The sequence below is a fragment of the Euprymna scolopes genome, chromosome 13 (genome assembly GCF_053919585.1).
Source record: "Euprymna scolopes isolate OS-2025 chromosome 13, ASM5391958v1, whole genome shotgun sequence".
NCBI lineage: Eukaryota > Metazoa > Mollusca > Cephalopoda > Sepiida > Sepiolidae > Euprymna > Euprymna scolopes.
In genome coordinates this window covers 15499487-15521229 of record NC_136494.1, presented here as the reverse complement: position 1 = coordinate 15521229, position 21743 = coordinate 15499487, and the positions used below count along the sequence as shown (strand labels likewise).

At 30.7% G+C, this 21743-nt stretch overlaps 1 protein-coding gene across 1 annotated transcript in view; it reads right to left on the bottom strand.

Moving 5' to 3' along the window:
* The window catches only part of LOC145291944 (protein lev-9-like), a 1240163-nt gene that overhangs the window by 561199 nt on the left and 657221 nt on the right, over positions 1–21743 (bottom strand). Inside the window, exon 8 of the mRNA XM_080137869.1 lies at positions 18877–18894. Coding sequence (XP_079993995.1) covers positions 18877–18894 — 18 coding nt within the window. The remainder of the gene's footprint in view (positions 1–18876; positions 18895–21743) is intronic.

Genomic DNA, 21743 nt, shown 5'->3' with positions numbered 1-21743 from the left:
TTCTACTTAATAAAAAATACTTTGCAGAAATTAGTGTCAAATCTTAATTTCTTTTATTTTTAAGGAGTAATTGTTTTCAAGCCTTGTTTTTTTTCTAAAATAATAGTTTTAAAATTCGATAACCCACAAAGATTAATACAAGTAAATAAAGAAACTCCTTTAAAGGTTTTTCGTTATGTGTGCATTCTTGTGCTAAAATAACTTTATTTAGAAAGCCATTCTTAATATGGGGAGGAGGTTGCATTGTAACTATTCTGTATTTTCACCTAACCATTTAATAAACAAAAATTTCATAAAAATTAAATTTAACTTGAAAATACTATTAAAAATAGCATAGTAACATAGATGCACAAGCACTGGTTTTCAAACTCTAAACACTAAACACTGGCACAGCTACAGCAAGAATGAATCTCTTTATGGATAAATTCATGTTATCGAAGGCGGAGCTAAACTCTGCTAAAAATGTCTAAACTAAACACTACTATGCCTCTGATTTGGTTTGGTCCTCTCTCTTCAATACATCTAATTCAACTTTACAAAGTTTTTCATTATTTCTTATAACTAGCACTTTTTTTACGTATGAAACTGGAAGATAGCCTACTACAGTTTCCTTCAGTTATAATTCATTTATTTATTTTACTTTTCAGGTTAGAATGTCAGTAAAAGCACGACGTTCAGTTTTAACACAAAATTTGCTGGTCCACCTTGTCATTTGGATTAAACAGCACCCCAAACTTCACAACAAGTCATCCAGTTTAGTTATTTCCTCGAAAACAGTTATCCCCACTTAAAAAATACTGAGATTTCTAAGTTAATTGCCAAGTAAATAATTAGTATTCGGCAAGCAGTCAATCCACAATTGCCCTTGTTAAGGTAACATTATATAGGATAAAAGGTCAATATATTTTGCTATAAGAGGGCCAAACAGATTGACAGGAAATCTCTTGTAGCAATCAAAGTGAAAAGAATGAAGGAACACCTATACAGACCGTTTGATATATTTTCTTGTAGCTGTAAACTTTCTGTGATGACTTTGCAGTAAAGTGCAAGACAGAAAATTGTCAAACAAGGCACATAATCTGCACTTGTCCTTCTTACAAGGAGGTAAAATTAATTCTATAGATTCACCTGCAATTATTTTCCTTTTTTGTTGAAAATAATATATTGGTATTTATCATGTAATCTGGCTCTATTATTAAACATGCAAATTTTCCAATTTTCAGATTCCACTAGAAAAACTGCCATTTACAGCAATTTTTAAATTAATTGATGGAACAACAAAAAGTCTAACAACATTTACTGGTCCTTTGGGGAAACTTTGCATCAATAATTATCAAGATTTGCCTCAAGTAGAATTCTAAAAAATTAGTGTCCCTTCCGATCATCATTATCTGACAGCAGAAGAAAAATAATTTAAATGTGAAGACCAGAGGCTGCTCTTTGAGTATGCTGTAGGCATTTCTTGTGGAGAAGTTAACTTAGAATATTGGGCCCTTGAATCAAGGAAGATGGCTAATATAAGCCACAAGATTAATGTGTTTATGGACTAGAGTTGTTTATCCTCAAACATTATGATAAATTAAATATTTTGGTCAAATTTATCATCCAAGTGTATGCAGTTAGTTGGTTTATTATTTTTTTAAACCAACAGCAGTCTATTTTAATATGATTCAGAGAACAAAACAGTTAACTGAAATCCAAATTACTGTTTTAAACAGTTCAAGATATAGTGCTTTTGCATTACTTCTGGAAAATATAATATCGATGATAAACTCAGATGAATTGGATGTGAGAGAAGAGGGCTTTCAAACGATTTTGTCCTTTAGCTAAATAAATAGTTATCCATTAAATTTTATTAGTTTTCTTAATTTACCCAACACAATAGTTAGTTTTATTCATATTACATAAAAACATATTAAAAAAATAAGTGTTTTCAAATAATTTTTTTTTTTTGGTGTTGTTTTTTTCAAAAATATTGAACAACTAAAAAAAAAAAAAAAAATTACTGCTATCAATGTTGCAGCCACACACTGGTCAAATTTGATTGATTTTTTCTCAAAAAGTTGTATATGGGCAGGAAGCAAGACATAGACACATTATTACAAAGTCATTGTGCCAGCAAATTAGACCTTCATTTTCCTCAAAAGGAAATTATAAAGAACAAATTAGTTCTATTATAAGTTTATATTATTGCCTCTAATAAAAAATTAAAATACATGGTTCTGTAACTTGTATCAAGTTGTTATATTGTGCAATAGATCTCCACATATCTTTTTGAATTGTGAAATTTAAAAGACTTAGTTGCTAATTAGCTTTTTTTTTACAATTTTTGTTTAATTAATGCAGTAAAAATTGAGATATTTTGCTAGGTGCGATTCATAATAAAATTATAATCCATGTATTTATTTTTCTTTCAATGTATTTCATATAAATATATCAATTTTAATTGAATATTGTATAAAAAATAGTGAAATTTTAAAGTCAGTGTTGTGAAAAATGCTATGAAAATGAAGGATTTTTCAGCATTTTTCTACACGATTTTTAAAATTAAATGCTCAATTTTCTCTTCAAGATAGGAATCTAATTTTTGGTATATGTTCTTATCATATCAAATCCCAACTATCATCACCAGTGCCATGTTGATTTTCTGAAAAAGTTGCAAATCAACCTGCCCTAACGGCACAGTGGTTAAAGTACTTGGAAAAATCAATTGTAAAAGTGACATTCTTCTATAGGTTAAAGGTTCAATTCTCAAGGTGGGCGACCAAAAAATACAATTGCGAATTACTTAGGATCTCTATCCAACCATGGCTGACGGAATGGGAGCATCTAAAAACACGGCCAGATACATATAAAGTAAATCTGTGTGAAATTTTATAAAAATCAGCCCAGCCATATCGGAGTCCCTAGGAAACGAACTCCCACACAACGTTCCTTTTATATGATAGACAAATAGATAGAAAGAAATATGGATACGGCTGGATTGCAGAAATAGTTTGAATTTTATCATCGAATCCATGGGTGGATTATTTTTAAGAGGTGGGTCACCCTGTATTTACTAAACATCTTTAATTACCTAACATAGTCCGAGATTAGATATTCCCAGAGTTTGTCATCTCGCGTTTCCAAAACATATTCTCTTCTTCAATGAAACCTTTGACCGTGTTTCTCTCTTGTGTTTTTGCAGAATAAAGAAGTTACCGTTGAAATCCCATGGGAATGCTAATATTAAAGTTTTTTTTTAATAATCAAATATAAAACTGGAAAATCATGAAAATTCCGATAAACAAACATGTATTCCGAAGTTTCTAAAAGATTGGACAAATGTTGATTGATAACTAAGCTGATTTCTCCGACTGAGCTGTTCCAGTCACAAGGGGCTTATAAAGACTGCATTCAAAACTTAATCTCTTGTCTATATGTACATATAAGTATGAAATTAGATATAGGAATATATATATATATATACTAGCTGCATATACCCAGTATCGCCAGGTCCAAACGTATATGCTATAATGCCATATATAATGTCATCATAGCAGATGACGTCATATATATATATATATATATATATATATATATATATATGACGTCATCTGCTATGATGGCATTATATATGGCATTATAGCATATACATTCGGACCTGGCGATGCTGGGTATATGCAGCTAGTATATATATATATATATATATATATATATATATATATATATATATATATATATATATATACACACCGTAAAGGAGAAAAGAATGTGAAAAAAAGTGACGTCTTTGCTGTTGTGTTAATCGCCAAACCGGAAGTGGCGAAGGTTTAAATTAAGGCTAGCCAATTGAACAGAGGGGATAACTTTCGAAAATATCGGCGAAAGAAGCGACCTCTCCGTTGAGGGTGAAGGATTTAATATTTGTAGCCAATTTTCGATATTTGTCATCCGAAGGGTCGAGCTTCGAAACGATACCGATCCCGTGAGGATCCGTCGCCTCTATCAAAAGTTTTAGATAGGCATACAAGTCGAAATTTATATTATAGAAGATAAGACGATGGTGACAAACAGGATGTGGCCTTTTCGGATTCATGGTTATCTTGAACTCAGACAACTGAAACCCCCACCTTATTTCCTAATATAAAGAATTGTCTATATACGGTCGAATCTCTATCTCTCTCATTATATATATATATATATATATATATATATATATATATATGCATACAAGGTGTCCATAAAGTCCGTGTGCACCTTAAAATATTTATGATTTTATTTGTGATTGCAATAGAAATAACATGTAAAAAGGATTTGATGTGGGAACAATTCATTTTAAAATTGCACACGGACTTTATGGACACCCTGTATATATATATATACACATATTTATATATATATATATTTCTGTCAAAAAGACCAGATATATATATATATATATATATATATATATCTAGAGAGAGAGAGAGAGAGAGAGAGAGAGAGAGAGAGAGAGGGAGAGATAAAAAGGAACGAACCAAGTCTGTGTTCATCAAGGTTTCGTCTTTATTTCGGGACGTCCTCTGGATGAAATAAAGACGAAACGTTGATGAACACATAACTTGGTGTGTTCCTTTTTATTTCTCTATTTTGTCGGAATACTATTTCCATTATTCTCATCATTATATATATATATCAACATCTACACGCATATACATCCACACACACACACACACACACACACACACACACACACACACACACACACATATATATGTATGTAGATAATTTAAACAGCTATGTAAATGTAATAAAAGAAAATTAAAATATGTTCTAAGTTTTATAATAAATTTATAAGTTTGCTCGTCGTAGATTTCTGCATTTTAATTACCTGTCATCTTACAAATAAATCTGGCGACATGAACTAAAAAATTGTTACTTCTTTATTCGATTTTCTTTCGCTGATGAATTCATTCATCGATATTCGAGAAAAGTATTTTACTCGGCTCGTCTTGAATATCAAATCAATTTACACGATATTTCCTTTGTAAATTCTTGTGCTGAATACAAAATTTTCTCATCTCCTAATCAAATATGTATTCGTGAAAATTAATGAATATCAACCTCAGCTTGAACCTTTGACATGAATTACATTTTTTATTAGATCGCTGCGTATGATACGACCACCAGAAAATAGACAGCAAGTATGCCGCGTTGTGCGTTGCTTTGATAAACGCCATCTTGGATGACGATAAAGTCTTTGTCATAGCCAAGAAGCATACTAATATTTAATATGAATTGAGTACTAAATTTGTGTTTTAGCTAAAAAAAAGAAAAAAAAAGAAATTAAAGCATATATATATATATATATATATATATATATATATATATATACACACACACACAAATACAGGCTGTGTGTGTTTATATATTTATATACACACACACATATATATTGGCTGTGTGTGTATATATATATATATATATGGCTATATATATATATATATGGCTATATATATATGGCTATATATATATATATGGCTATATATATATATATATATATATATATATATATATATATATATGACTATATATATATATGGCTATATATATATATATATATATATATATGACTATATATATATGGCTATATATATATATGGCTATATATATATATATATATATATATATATATGACTATATATATATATATATATATATGACTATATATATATATATATATATATGACTATATATATATATATATATATATATATGACTATATATATATGACTATATATATATGACTATATATATATATATATATGACTATATATATATGACTATATATATATATATATGACTATATATATATGACTATATATATATATATATGACTATATATATATATATATATATATATATATATATATATATATATATATATATATATATATATATGACTGTGTGTATTATAGATATATATATTTAGTAATGTGATTGATAATTTAAAATTAAAAATTAAACATCTTTTCATAAGAAGGAACACAGCAAAGTCAATAATTTGTACGATCGTTCCGGAAACGATGTTTTTATTGCATGATACGACCACCAGGAAATAGACAGCAAGTATGCCGCGTTGTGCGTTGCTTTGATAAACGCCATCTTGGATGACGATAAAGTCTTTGTCATAGCCAAGAAGCATACTAATATTTAATATGAATTGAGTACTAAATTTGTGTTTTAGCTAAAAAAAAGAAAAAAAAAAGAAATTAAAGCATATATATATATATATATATATATATATATATATATATATATATATACACACACAAATACAGGCTGTGTGTTTATATATTTATATACACACACACATATATATTGGCTGTATATATATATATATATATATATACACACACATATATATTGGCTGTGTGTGTGTGTATATATATATATATATACACACGCACATATATATTGGCTGTGTGTATATATATATATATATGTCTATATATACACACACACACACATATATATTGGCTGTGTGTATATATATATATATGTCTATATATATATATATGTCTATATATATATATGTCTATATATATACACACACACACATATATATATTGGCTGTGTGTATATATATATATGTCTATATATATATATGTCTATATATATATATATATATATATATGGCTATATATATATATGGCTATATATATATGGCTATATATATATGGCTATATATATATATGGCTATATATATATATGACTATATATATACTAGCATGGGTGCCCGGCGTTGCCCGGGTGTTTGGAGGTGTATGCTGAGCAAAAAAAAGGGGGTAATTTTTAAAACTTTGACCCCTATTATAACCCCTGAAAATTTATTGTTTTGGCCTCAAATCAAGTTATTAAGTTAGATCCATGTCCACAGAAGCTATATCTAAAATTTCAAGTGTGGAGACCCAAAATTGTCGGAGAAGTTTGGTAGAGTTCTCAAAGCTCAAATCGTTGAACTTTGACCCCTTAATCGCCAAATTTCTGGCTAAAAACGGATCACATAGATTTTTCCAAATCTCAGTACCCTGTATATCAAATTTCGAGTCTGTAGACTAAAAATTGACAGAGTTATTTCGTAGGTAAATGTACACAGACACACACACACTTTCACTTTTATAGATATATAGATTTAAAATTTGAGTCTGACAGAATGACAAAATTATATTGCAAACCGATATATTAAACAAACGAACTTCAAAGAGACAAATGAACACATAAGTAAAAAAAAATTGTATTAGAAAACATTTCTTGATTATTCCACGTCTTTTTTTTTACAGACCTGACGACTGAGGTTCGCTCTTAATAAAAATTGTTTTTTATAGTCTTAATTTTGACTTCCCTTTTCATAAAAAACTAAAAAAAAATCAAGAAAGAAAAGAAATTTAATTTTATTCTTTTTTCATTAATTTCTTTCTGTGCAAAGCAATTCTTTCAAACTTACTCTGTTTCCAAAATGTTTTTATTTTATTCCCCTCCCCCTTCATTCATTTTCCTCCGCATCCTGGCAAGTAGTAAAATAAACCATTTATAATATTTATTCATGGATTTATTTACTAATCATTTCTTTTGTATCGGTAAATGAATTCCATTTAAAAAAAAACTGTAAAAGTCACGTTAAAGGTGATTAAGTTGGAAAGTAAGTAAAAATTTACCCTTTTTATTTTTATACGATTTCTGATCACTTTGAAAAAGGTGTGTGTGTGTGTGTGTTTTAAAAATGTTTTTTAACTGCTATAATCTCATTTATATATATATATATATACATATATATATATATAACAACGTGAGTATTCATATCGTGGGTTTGTATTACTGTACACATAGATTCGAAAAAATAGTCAAAAACAAATATATAAATAAATGTTATCAAAGGCAAGATAAGTTACTTTTCTACCTAACTGGATATATTTTTTGTGTTTTTATTCAATGTAATATATTTATTCAGCTCGAAAAACATACAGTGTTTACCGATGTGTTGGAAAATTCAAGATGGCGTCTCACACCCTCTTTAACACCGTAAGTTTGGGAAAGGGTGTTATAAATAAAAAACTATACAAAATACTATTAAAAACCCGCCGAATATATGTCAACCTATGTCACGGTAACATATATTGAGCGAGTTTTTAACAGTATTTTAACAGGGCACATCGTAAAAACTGACCCATTAATTTTCCTGAAGTAAAAACTATATAGTTTTTAAACTTTTAAAACTATACATTATAAAAAGAAAACTGTTCGAGTGATTTTTTTTTTACATGGGTGTCACCACTTATCAAGGCCCAGAGGCTACTCAAGGATAAGGGTTAATAGGTATACATTAGTCATTGTGATTTTAGCATAGTAAACAGTGGGAATTTTGTAACTTGGATTACTTGAAAAAGAAAACTGTTCGAATGATTGAAAATGAAAATAAAATAACAATGTAAATATATTGATAAGAAAAAAACAAAAACAAACGAAGTTTCTGTTTCAGGAACCCGAGTTTAATTTTATGTCGTAATCATTCAACTCGTTAGCGGTTTTATTCAGCGATTAGGGATAACCATACGACATATCTAATTACCAAAGCGATTTTTTTTTTATTAAAACTAAACCTGTTTAGTTTTAATGAACCAATTTTTTTAAAGCCAACACTTTAGTTATTTTGAGAGCGTGCAACTGCACCCGAAAAGATTGATTAGGAAACTCCAAATCCTTTTATGACGCGAAGAAAAAAAAAAAAGGGCCTTTTATCGGCTTAAATGATAAACTAATGTTAAATATTAGTATTTAATATAATGAGATATCAATCTACACAATTTGCCATCGATTCTGAAATAAAATGAAATCCTGACATTGTGATCATTTTTGCAGGTGTTATGTGCCAAATATTGAAATAAGAATGTTTAAATTTAATTATTGTAATTTAAGTCTTTAATTTTAATGTCGATTTTATTTATAAAATATCTTTTTAGAAATCAATCTCAAAAACAATCTGAACAATAAATCTCTTTTGTTATGGCTAAGTTTTTGTCAAGGGTAGAAATTATAATAGATAAGTATTCATCCATGATGACATTTTACCGATTTCCTGGTTTACAGGTATTCTTGCTAAATTTCTTCGAAAGAATTGACATAAACAATACTTCAACTAAATACGTATATTTCATGCAATAATGACTTTTGTTTCTTCTGACTTTTCCTAAACTAAACATAAAACATCGGTTAGGGTTAGTTTAACATTCTGTAAAAGTACCTTTTTTTTTTTTTGTACTTCTGCAGAGAAGGTAAAAAACCGATAAAAACTGGATATATTTTTCGTGTTTTTATTCAATTTAACATGTTTATTCAGCTCGAACAGCATACAGTGTTTACCGATGTGTTGGAAAATTCAAGATGGCGTCTCACACCCTCTTTAACACCGTAAGTTTGGGAAAAGGTGTTATAAATAAAAAAAACTATACAAAATACTATTAAAAACCCACCGAATATATGTCAACCTATGTCACGGTAACATATATTGAGCGAGTTTTTAACAGTATTTTAACAGGGCACATCGTAAAAACTGACCCATTAATTTTCCTGAAGTAAAAACTATATAGTTTTTAAACTTTTAAAACTATACATTATAAAAAGAAAACTGTTCGAGTGATTTTTTTTTACATGGGTGTCACCACTTATCAAGGCCCAGAGGCTACTCAAGGATAAGGGTTAATAGGTATACATTAGTCATTGTGATTTTAGCATAGTAAACAGTGGGAATTTTGTAACTTGGATTACTTGAAAAAGAAAACTGTTCGAATGATTGAAAATGAAAATAAAATAACAATGTAAATATATTGATAAGAAAAAAACAAAAACAAACGAAGTTTCCGTTTCAGGAACCCGAGTTTAATTTTATGTCGTAATCATTCAACTCGTTAGCGGTTTTATTCAGCGATTAGGGATAACCAAACGACATATCTAATTACCAAAGCGATTTTTTTTTTATTAAAACTAAACCTGTTTAGTTTTAATGAACCAATTTTTTTAAAGCCAACACTTTAGTTATTTTGAGAGCGTGCAACTGCACCCGAAAAGATTGATTAGGAAACTCCAAATCCTTTTATGACGCGAAGAAAAAAAAAAAGGGGCCTTTTATCGGCTTAAATGATAAACTAATGTTAAATATTAGTATTTAATATAATGAGATATCAATCTACACAATTTGCCATCGATTCTGAAATAAAATGAAATCCTGACATTGTGATCATTTTTGCAGGTGTTATGTGCCAAATATTGAAATAAGAATGTTTAAATTTAATTATTGTAATTTAAGTCTTTAATTTTAATGTCGATTTTATTTATAAAATATCTTTTTAGAAATCAATCTCAAAAACAATCTGAACAATAAATCTCTTTTGTTATGGCTAAGTTTTTGTCAAGGGTAGAAATTATAATAGATAAGTATTCATCCATGATGACATTTTACCGATTTCCTGGTTTACAGGTATTCTTGCTAAATTTCTTCGAAAGAATTGACATAAACAATACTTCAACTAAATACGTATATTTCATGCAATAATGACTTTTGTTTCTTCTGACTTTTCCTAAACTAAACATAAAACATCGGTTAGGGTTAGTTTAACATTCTGTAAAAGTACCTTTTTTTTTTTTTTGTACTTCTGCAGAGAAGGTAAAAAACCGATAAAAACTGGATATATTTTTCGTGTTTTTATTCAATTAACATGTTTATTCAGCTCGAACAGCATACAGTGTTTACCGATGTGTTGGAAAATTCAAGATGGCGTCTCACACCCTCTTTAACACCGTAAGTTTGGGAAAAGGTGTTATAAATAAAAAAAACTATACAAAATACTATTAAAAACCCACCGAATATATGTCAACCTATGTCACGGTAACATATATTGAGCGAGTTTTTAACAGTATTTTAACCGGTTTTTTATTTATTACACCTTTTTCCAAACTTACCGTGTTAAAGAGAGAATCGGCCGCCATCTTGAATTTTCCAATACATCGGTAAACACTGTATGCTTTTCGAGCTGAATAAACATGTTAAATTGAATAAAAACACGAAAAATATATCCAGTTTGGTAGAAAAGTAACTTATCTTGCCTTTGATAACATTTATTAGTTATATATTTGTTTTTTGGCAACTTATTCGAATCTGTGTGTACAGTAATACAAACCCGAAATGAATTTAAGACAACGAGTGAAATGAGAAAATGAAGAAAATCACATTTGCTGTGTGTGTTTACTTTTTATGTAAGTCAGCGGGTTTGGTTGCCATAACAACGTGACGGTAGTGAACGTGTGTGTGTGTGTGCGTGTGTGCTTGCTCGTACTACTCCTAAGTTTGTAGGAGCATTTGATTTCGTGTAGTTTAGTTTCGTATATAAGTTTCGTATTTTTTAAATTTGTAATTAACAAGTTATTAAAAAATTAAACCCTTCCAAGATGGACAATAAATAAAGCCATAATATTTTATGGTAAAGGTAAGAGCGTAGAAACCATTGTTTTTTAGGAGATGTGATTATTGGATTAACCAATCAGAAATCGTCTGTGGCACACACATCTCTGTTTTTATAGATATATAGAATAGAATAGATAGATAGATATAGATAGATATGACTATATATATATATATATATATATATATATATATATATATATGACTGTGTGTATTATAGATATATATATTTAGTAATGTGATTGATAATTTAAAATTAAAAATTAAACATCTTTTCATAAGAAGGAACACAGCAAAGTCAATAATTTGTACGATCGTTCCGGAAACGATGTTTTTATTGCGATAGACATTAAGTCATGGACAATAATTTTGACATATAGTTTTTTTGAAACAAAGTCTCCTCATCAGCAAAAGTATTGGGTGTTTTTTTTTTTTATATATACATAAAAGATTAAGGCACAAACACGGTTTTTTATTAAATGCTCACAAATAACGGAACCATAGGCATTATGCAAAACATCTTATGGATGTCGTGTAAAAGGGAGGCGACGGATTTTCACGAAATCGGTATCATTTTGAAGCTCGACCCTTCGGACGATAAACGTCGAAAAATTGGCAACAAACACTAATTCCTTCACCCTCAACTGGGCACTTTTCTACAGGGAGGGATCGCCTTTTTCGCTGATATTTTCGAAAGTCATCTCCTCTTTTCGACTGTCTTGCCTTAATTTAAAACTAAGTCACTTTCAGTTTGGCGATGGGCGAAACAGTTAACGCGTAACGTGTTTGTTTTTTTTCAGTTTCTTTTAATCCTTCGTGTATGTGTTCGAGCCTGCCTGCCTACTACCGTTTTTTTTTTTTTTTTTTTTGCTCAACAGACACCTACAAACACCCGGGCAATGTCGGGAACCCAAGTTAGTGAATAATAAAATAGAAATAATTGAAAAAGCAGTAGTATAGAAGGGTCACCAGGTCGCAAGTGCTACCTGAAACATAAACAGGGTTTTGTAAATGAAAAATTGAGGAAAACGAAATTTTATAACAAACTATTTCATACAAGAGATAAGAATAAAAGTTATTTTCATGTCAGTAAATGTTAATACTGTGAATATATACGTATGTAAATAGTTAGTATCGTATCATTGTGTATGTGTGTGCGTTGGTTTACCTTATTCATATTAGTGCGTATATCGCTGTGACTAGCAATGCATTTCTGTTTGTGTAACTCTTAATAGTGTGTAAAAACATAGGCGCGAGGAGGATGAAGCTTGTACGCGAGTTATTGAGTCTTTCCAACTCCCTGGTGACATCAAATATGTATTTGTCAAACTTACTGAATATCAACGTTAGCTTAAACATTTTAATATGGATTAAATATTTATAAGATAGCTGCTTATGATACAACCATCATGAAATAGACATACGGCTTTCGAAACGAAACTGTGTTCATGGAAATCCGTAGAATGGTAGGCAAGTGTGTGAAGCAAGCTTTTCTGCCAGTCTTTTCTGATATGTCGAAAACTATTGCCCTATAAACAATGCTTTCATCAAGAGATTCATTGATCCTATAAGATATTGCTAACCACTGTGTACTTAAGAATTGCAAAGTCTTTGATTCACCTGAATAGAAAGTGGATCCTGGGGTTACTTTCGGCAGCCTCGTATTCCATGACGATCTTTCTGACAAAGGGGGAAGAATTTCTGTTTTCTGGATCGGAATCAGTCCAGATAATAACAATTATCATTGCTTATGTTTTGTTCGTAAAGTGTGTTTTTAAGCTTCCTGCATCAAGTGGCTTCATGCCTTTTCTAAAGCAATTTCCATATAAGATAAAAGATAGCATTTTGTTGTAGCCGGAGTAGAGGGAGGTAAGTTTACCCAACTGAACACTTAATGCATTAAAAACATATTTATCTTAATTATTTGAATAAATACCTATGTAAAATGTTCAATAATAAATAACCCATTTTTCTTTACACATATGTGCGGCGTTTATACGTATCGCTTTATTCTCTCCATCGATGCTTAAGAAAGCAGGAAGATGGTACAAGGAGACGTTCGCTGAATATTATTCAAGATTTAATTTGGTGAGAATGGACTTAGGATAGAGCGACTAATCTTATCTGTATAATTATTTACTTTCTTATATAAGAAATGAGAGATGCAGACAGACAAGCATCGAAGTAACATTCATCTTAGAGTACAAGTTTCCTAACATTATAAACCATGGCTCGTTCGCATGTCTTCCCCAGAAAGACTGACTTAAAATCTTCTTTTTTTTTTTGCTTTCAGCTCGAAAACGTAATGTCATCCGTGATCCTTAGAGCATGTTTTGTCTATAACTTTGGAACTCTGTCACTTATCTTAATTCAACGTCACCCGTCTTTGTTTGCAGATTGTTAAGGTCATTCTGACATGCACTAAATGTGACTTTTGTCTAACTTAGTCGCTACTGACGTATAGTCTCTAATATATAACAGGTTAGTTTGGAAGTCAGTTTCTAAAAGCGGCCTAGTGCACGTTTACATCCAAAACAGACGTCACAATTTGATGATGATGATTGATGTATGAAATCAATATATATTCAGATAGCATTGTATTTTCGATCGCAGATTAAATTGCTTCCATTAAAACGTCTACAGACGTCCTTTTTTTCTCCTTATTTCCCTTTTCCTAACCTAAAGTATTCTTCAGTCCCCCCAACATGTCTTATAACGTTTAAATTGGGAAAATCTGCTTTCCACTTTAAAATGCGTATGCCCTTGCTGCAGAACCAATTTGACAATGGAACGGTTCATATGACTACGGGGTAGGAGGGAACGAAATTTTCTTGCTAAACTATCCAATTCCTGGAGTTTCTTAATAACTGTTTGAGCAACAACCGTTTACTCTCTAAAATCACCAAGTACATCATTAAATTCATGCGACATCCAATGAGGTGTAGGTCACACTTGTTTGCTGCAGATGCTCGAACTTACACGATAATTGACAGAGGAAACGTTAATGTGGGCTTATAATGCAATGCTTGCAAACATTTCTGATTAGTTCGGGAAACTATTATGGTTTCTACACTCGAAAGCCTATTATAAATTTTAACCACCCATCAACTCGTTCTACTTATAAAAAAGGCTAATCTTATTTGTCTATATTGTGTTTAAAAATGTTTGTTATTCTTTTTTATGGAAATAGCTCTAGACAATACATAAAGCCACTTGATGTAAGGAGTTAAAAATACTACTTCAAGATTAAAAACTTGCCAACAACAAGTGTTATATGAAATAGCTTCTGGCTCAGAAAACAGCAATTCTTTCCTTTTTGTCAGAAACACTGCTCCTTGAATGTGAGGTCTAAAGGACAAAATAAGGAAACAAGAATTGTAAACCCAAGATAACACTTTCTACTCTTATAAAATTATAACATGGGGACGAGTTAGTAAGAAACCCTTGTGACCCGAACCAAAAAAATGTCCAGTTATATTTTCTCCATTGTTTTCCCTTACACCTTCGTAATTTTCTACCCCTTCTTTATTTTTTCAACTAAAAAACCGATGCGTTCCTTTAATCAACCCGTTTGGAAAATATTATTATAAATATACCAGCGGCGAGAAAGACTGTGCTATATAAAAACCACATTGTTGATGCTTCTGAAAACAATAAACAATTTAATATACAAAATAAAGGCTATTTCGTAATTTTGGACTATGCAACTTCCAACTTCCTTTAGATTATTTTCTTTGAACTTAAGAATCTTTATGTTGAACTCGGTAATCATTATGGTTGGTTGGTTGTTTTTGTTTTACGGCATATCAACCCTTTTCGGGTTATTTAATGCCGAATCCAAAGATTTTGAAGAAAAATTTTTTAATCGAATATATTTGTTGTTTTCAAGTCGGTTTCTATTTAACCCATCGTTGGAACCCTAACAGGTACTACCACTCTGGGTCAGAGCGGACCTGGGAGCAATGGCAATTAAAGGGTGGCTCCACACTCCCTGAAGCCCACAAGCTGGGACCGTACCATTGGATATAGTTTAAGGTCATATCCAGGACCGTAATCATTATGGAATTTAAAGCCGACCCTTTCATTTAATCAACGTGGGTAATTTTTTCATTATTTATCTATTTTGGTACCGTGCTGAAATAGTGTTATTATTTCGAAAGCTGTTCTTAACATGGGGAGTGGAGGGTGTTTTTAACGATTTTGTGCTTCCACCTGACAATTTAATAATAAAAAAAAAGCTTTTATGAAACTTGAATTTAACCCGAAAAAAATATTTTAAAATAGCGCGGTACAAAAAATACATAGGCACCGATTTTTCTCCTTTCACCAGCCATGGCTGTGTAGAAATATTCTTATTTACAATACCCCCCCCCCACGGGATAGAGTTAGACACCAGGGTCGTTTTTTAACGTGGAGAAAAGGAACAAAAATAAAAATTGTCTCAGTCGTGAAGAATTTCTCCTCCACTGACAGAGAACAAGAAATTGAAGTGTAGCATCTGAAGAACAGATACTACACTTTGATCTCGAAGGCCAATGAGATGTGACTATGTAATCAATAAGTTATTCTATTCCTATACTTATAGTTCTGCGAACTTTAAGCATATCCATTTCCTTTTATCAACATTTTTTTCTTAACAAATTCTTTTCCATTCCAAGGAATTAAAAAAAAGAAAACAACTTTCCAACTATTTTCTGATCAATATATACTTTTATCTCTGATGAGTTGTTTGGCGGGGTTCTGCTATTCAACGAAACACATGTGAGACGCACTTCATAAAAAATATGAATAAAATATGAGTGCACTGGTTTTGAAAGTTGACTAACAATACACATACACACACACACATATACATATTACACTAGAAAAATGTGAGCATGAAAAGTAATATGGTTAAACTTAGACTTGGCAAAGTAAAGAACTTGTTAAAACTGGAAAAGAAAAGGACAAGATATTCTCGTAAAAAATATACTAAATTTATAACTTAAAATATTGCAGCATTAAGAATTGATTATATAATGTTATAAATTGAATTAAAAAAAGAAATCTTAATGCTGCAATATTTTAAGTTATAAACTTATTATATTTTTTACTGGAATATCTTGTTCTTTTCTTTTCAGGATTTAACAACTAGTCCTTTACTTTTCATGCTCGCATTTTTCTATTGTAATCCATGATTTTTCCAAGCTTCCAGTAAATTCACTTGTTCTTTGTTTAATTCAGTCTTATTTTTTGCCCCCATGAACATAACATACACATAATAACAATGTACGGCACTCGTCTGCTTCAAAAAAATCCCCCGATTATCCCCCTTTTGTTCTTTCATTCTCTCTGTTTCACTTATTACTTCTCTTTTCGCGAGACCGTTGAATTCGTAATAGGAGTAGCAGAAGCGACGTGGTTGCTATGGAAACCAGTCATAAAAAGCGTCGCTCACCTCCTTACGTTTTTTTTTTACGATTTTGAACACCAGAAAATTCATCATAATTTTTGTTTTATTGATTGAAATTTATTTTTTCACAATATAGCTGGGAAGGCGGCCTATAAACTGTACAAATTGTTTGAAATTTGGTCGAAAAATGAGTGAGCGGTGAAGCTTTAAAGCAGTTCTAAATGACTAAAACTGCCACTTATGCAAACACTAAAGTGTTTGAAATTATATATATATATATATATATATATATATATATATATATATATATATACTAGCAAAAGTACCCGTCGTTGACTGGGTTCAAAAACAACCTACAGAAAATGGACTCTGATTTATTAAAGTATGATAGGCTATGAAAATGAAGGGTTGTAAAGAGATAGCTTCGAATTTGGGGGTATCAAAACCAAAGCAAAATATGATGAAAGTAAAAATAAAATAGATAAACCCCATAATTTATTATACCATACCTGTTCACACTGAAACACTTATCACAATATTCTGTGGATCTATATTAAAAAACCTTGTTAAACTTTGTGACATATTTCCATTCTATGGAGGTCAGGTGCGAACGAACACCCAATAATTTTATTATACCATTTTTCTTCAAACTGAAACATAATTATCAAAGTATACTTACGCAGATAGATTAACTACATCATTTCGTTCCAAAATGAGATTCTACTTTTAAAGCGATTACGTGTAACTGAACATTCCAGAAACTTGACAAAATTTCAAAAAACCAACCAAAAAAAAAAAAAAAAAAATTATGTTAGAATTTAGACTGGGGATCAGTTTCCTCTTTAAATTTAATGTTTGCTAATAACCACAAGTCTCATTGGAATGATCATAAAACTACACTCAATCATTTAAAAAAGTTAATATTACCCCCCCCCCCTAAAAAACCGCTTAGAAAACTGCCTTAAAACACTAGAATAGCTTAGAAATTTCGGGTTTTCTTTTACGTTAAATTTATATGTGAAACTCTCAATTCTAGAAGTCCTGTTTTTCTTCTGGATAAGTTTTTCAGGGTGTCCATACATAATAGTCTGAAAAAAAAACTAGAAAAAAAAAATAGAAAAAAAAATAGAAAAAAATAGAAAAAAATATAGAAAAAAAAACTAGAAAAAAAACTAGAAAAAAAAACTAGAAGCTCAATTTTGTATAGAGTGATTTGTTGAAGCCTTTCACATAACACTACTTTTTTTCTTTTTTTAATTATTCCATTTTCACTCCAAACAAGGTACAGTGCCACTTTGATGTGGGGGGGGGGCTACTATCTGGGACATAATTTGCAGGGATACTATGTAGAGAGTTGAGCAGCAAGATGTCGGTTCAAATTACACTTGAACTTCTGCATGTCAGTACAATTGGGAAAGCAGGAACCCGGAAGGGAGTTCCAAAGTCTAGCAGTCCGAGGGAAGAAACTATTAGAGTAGAAGGCTTTCTTATATCTAGGGATCTTTACTCTGTAGAGGTGAGATTTTGCTGCTCTACTATGTAGGGGTGGGAGTTTGCTTGCTTGGGATTTTGTGGGTTTGTCAGGGGTATTTACGTCGGGGAGTTACAAGGGCTTGTAGTTCGTCAGAGCATCCACCATTAAAATACTTGTAGAATAGGCAGAGAGATGCAGCATCTCGTCGACGGGAAGTTGAAGCCTAGATGACAGTTCAAGACGTATCAGTTTGGCGATTCTCATTTGAGCCCTTCCAGAATACAATACAGAAAATCAAAAAAAATTTTTTTTAATGATAATAAAGCAAAGTATCTCCATTGTATTTAATAATGTCTGCTTAAATGAAAAAATGCTGCCTAAATACACCTATATATATATATATATATATATATATATAAGAACCATCCATAAGTGTACCTGGTTTAAAGGGTAGAATACAAATATAAAATAACTGAACACATTCTAAGCATGTAAATTGCTTTAATTAACAAAATGAAAAATGTAAACACTTACCCGGAGGTCTGTTGCTTCCTGAAACAAGATAGTAAAAAAGGAATTGATCAATAAATTTTATACACAATTTATTAAAGCGATTCTTCAAATTTAATTCTTACATAAACACACGTTTGCATATGTTTCTAAAAAAAAAAAAATAAATAAAAAATTAATACTGCAAAAATATTTGGATATTTTTAAATATACACACGTTAACTTATATTTTGTGAATAATGACTTGATTTTTGTATTAAGTTATTTTTTCATTTCCCAATAACATTTTTTTTAAAGTTGTAATCAGATTTGGCTTAACTTCTTTTCTGCTTTAACAAGAAATAAAAAAATTATTTAAAAAAGAAAAATGAGGAAAATGAGTTTTATTTTACAACTAAGTTATCTCCCTTTAAATTCATTAACTGAAATGTGTTTACAAGCTTATTTAATCTGAAATAGTAAATTAAAAACAGTGAGAAACCATGTTTTAAATACATTTAATTAGGTCTATTTAAATAGATATTGAAAATCTCAGACGTGCTTAAATCAGCAGTCATTTAAAAAATGTTCTCTCCATAAAGTTTCTAGATCATTTTATCCTGAAATCTAACAAAGCTCAGCTTCAAAATCAAAGCTCGACTACATAATCAAAACTCAACTTGATAATCAAAGCTCAACTTGATAAGCAAAGCTCAACTTCATTATCAAAGCTCAACTTTATAATCAAAGCTCAACTTTATAATCAAAGCTCAACTTTATAATCAAAGCTCAACTTTATAATCAAAGCTCAACTTTATAATCAAAGCTCAACTTTATAATCAAAGGGCTAACTTGATAATCAAAAATCAACTTCAAAATCAAACAAAGCTCAACAGCTAATTAAAGAAGTCAGTGTCAGATTAATAAAGTTAAACTCGAAAAAACAAACAAAAAACAAACAAAATTGAAGTTTAATATATTATTACAGTTTGTTATTTTAATATTTTTACTTTTCTTTTATCCCTGGCATTAATCAACTACTCATCGGTAATGGTATTCAATTACTCGTATAATCTCGACGGGTCTATTCATAATTATACTTCTAAACAGAGTAATTAGAAATTTGCTACAAATATCAGAACTCTCCAGTGAATCTCAAATTCACAAGCAGTCCACAGTGGCATATGTCCAGTTAGAGGAGACGACAATATTAGGTTTTTGCAATTCTAGTGAGGTATCAATGTCCTGCTACATACAGCGACTGGTATTCCCAAATCGTCACCCACCTGGTTCTAACCGGGCTGTACGTTACTCAACTTTGGGTATCTAACGAGAACTTGTGTGCCAGCGTGATTATATGTGTGAGTCTCATGTAGTTGGTAAAAAAAAAAATTGGATTCTTGAAATTAGAATGTGTTTAGTTTTGGAAATAAAAAGCAGATACAAGTAGATTGCATTTTGGAAAGCTTTGTTAAAAGGCATTTTAAAGTAAAACGTCTTCTTCTTCCGGGAAAAGAAAATAAACATTTGTAAATGCATTTTATACAAGAAATTTGATATAATCAGAAAATATATCCGAAATAGCGAACGCGTGTTTTATCATTATATTTTTAACTTAATGGATTCCGTATATAATGAGATGCTTCTAACTACATTTGAATTTTTAATGATCATATTTTAAAATAACTAAGTTGATATTGATTTGAATATCCTTTCGAGAAAATGGTTTCGCAGTAAAATAAAGTCCGATCTCCAAGACTTCACTTATTTTCAATAGCAGACAGAAGCGCGGCACGATATGTAAAAATTTGGCAATTCATATCTGAAAATTGCTGGGGTTCTTTTAAACTCCTTTCAAAATTATCCGTAGATACTACTTATTTTGATAAGGGATTATTTTATTTATTTTATTTTGAGAAAGGCATAACATATCTCATGAAAATGATTATTTCACAAAATTGACTGAATATGTGATATTTCATGGTTTTCTCAGCTTGCTTCATTTTTCTTTATACATGCACAAATTCCCGCAAAAATGTTTTAGCAATAAATAGTTTCTTTGCTAAGTTTCATGCGTGCATTTGTGTTGCTGTACCATATGATTCTACATTATATTCTTAACTACTATCTATGGTATCCGTCTTGCCAAACTTTCACGAAAAACACTCAACTAGCTACAACCACTATATACGATTTCCCCCATTCTCTATTTGTGCCTAAATCTAAGTGCCGATTCCATGAACAAAGCTTCTTTCCCAGAACTGCCTGCATATGGAACACTGTTTCACTGGCCTGCTTCCCGGTTGAGTACAACATAGCAGTCTTCAAATCCAATGTAAACAAATTCTTGTTGAGCCGTCCCCATAAATGATGAAACTCTACCCAATTTACGCCATTAATGATTACAACACTACCAGCTCACGTTCATTAACCCTTATCCTCGAGTGGCCTTCGGGCTTTTATAAGTGGTGATTCTCAAGTAAAAAAACAAAGTTGAAATGAGGATTGATTATTTGAATTCTTCGACCAAATGTTCTCATATTACAACGTTTCGATCGATGTAACCTCCAACCTTCTTCAGGTGTACCTTGTTGGGATTGGAAATCTTTGTGTTGAACTCGATAATCTGCATCGAATTTTTAACAAAATCTTTTATTTAATCTAGCCAGTCCCAGATATTCCCGAATTGTATTTTGAGTGCCGCTTTTTACTGAGTCATGGATGATGAAATGAGAGCATGCTAATCCCGAGAAGAAGTTCACGTAATCCTGCACTTTACATCACCGATGCTGATTTTGTTGATGACATTGTGTCTGACAACCTCATTAGCGCCCAGGCACTCCTATATTCTCTTGAATCAGCAGCAAACTCTACAGGGCTTCACCTGAATGCTACCAAGACTGAGTGCATGC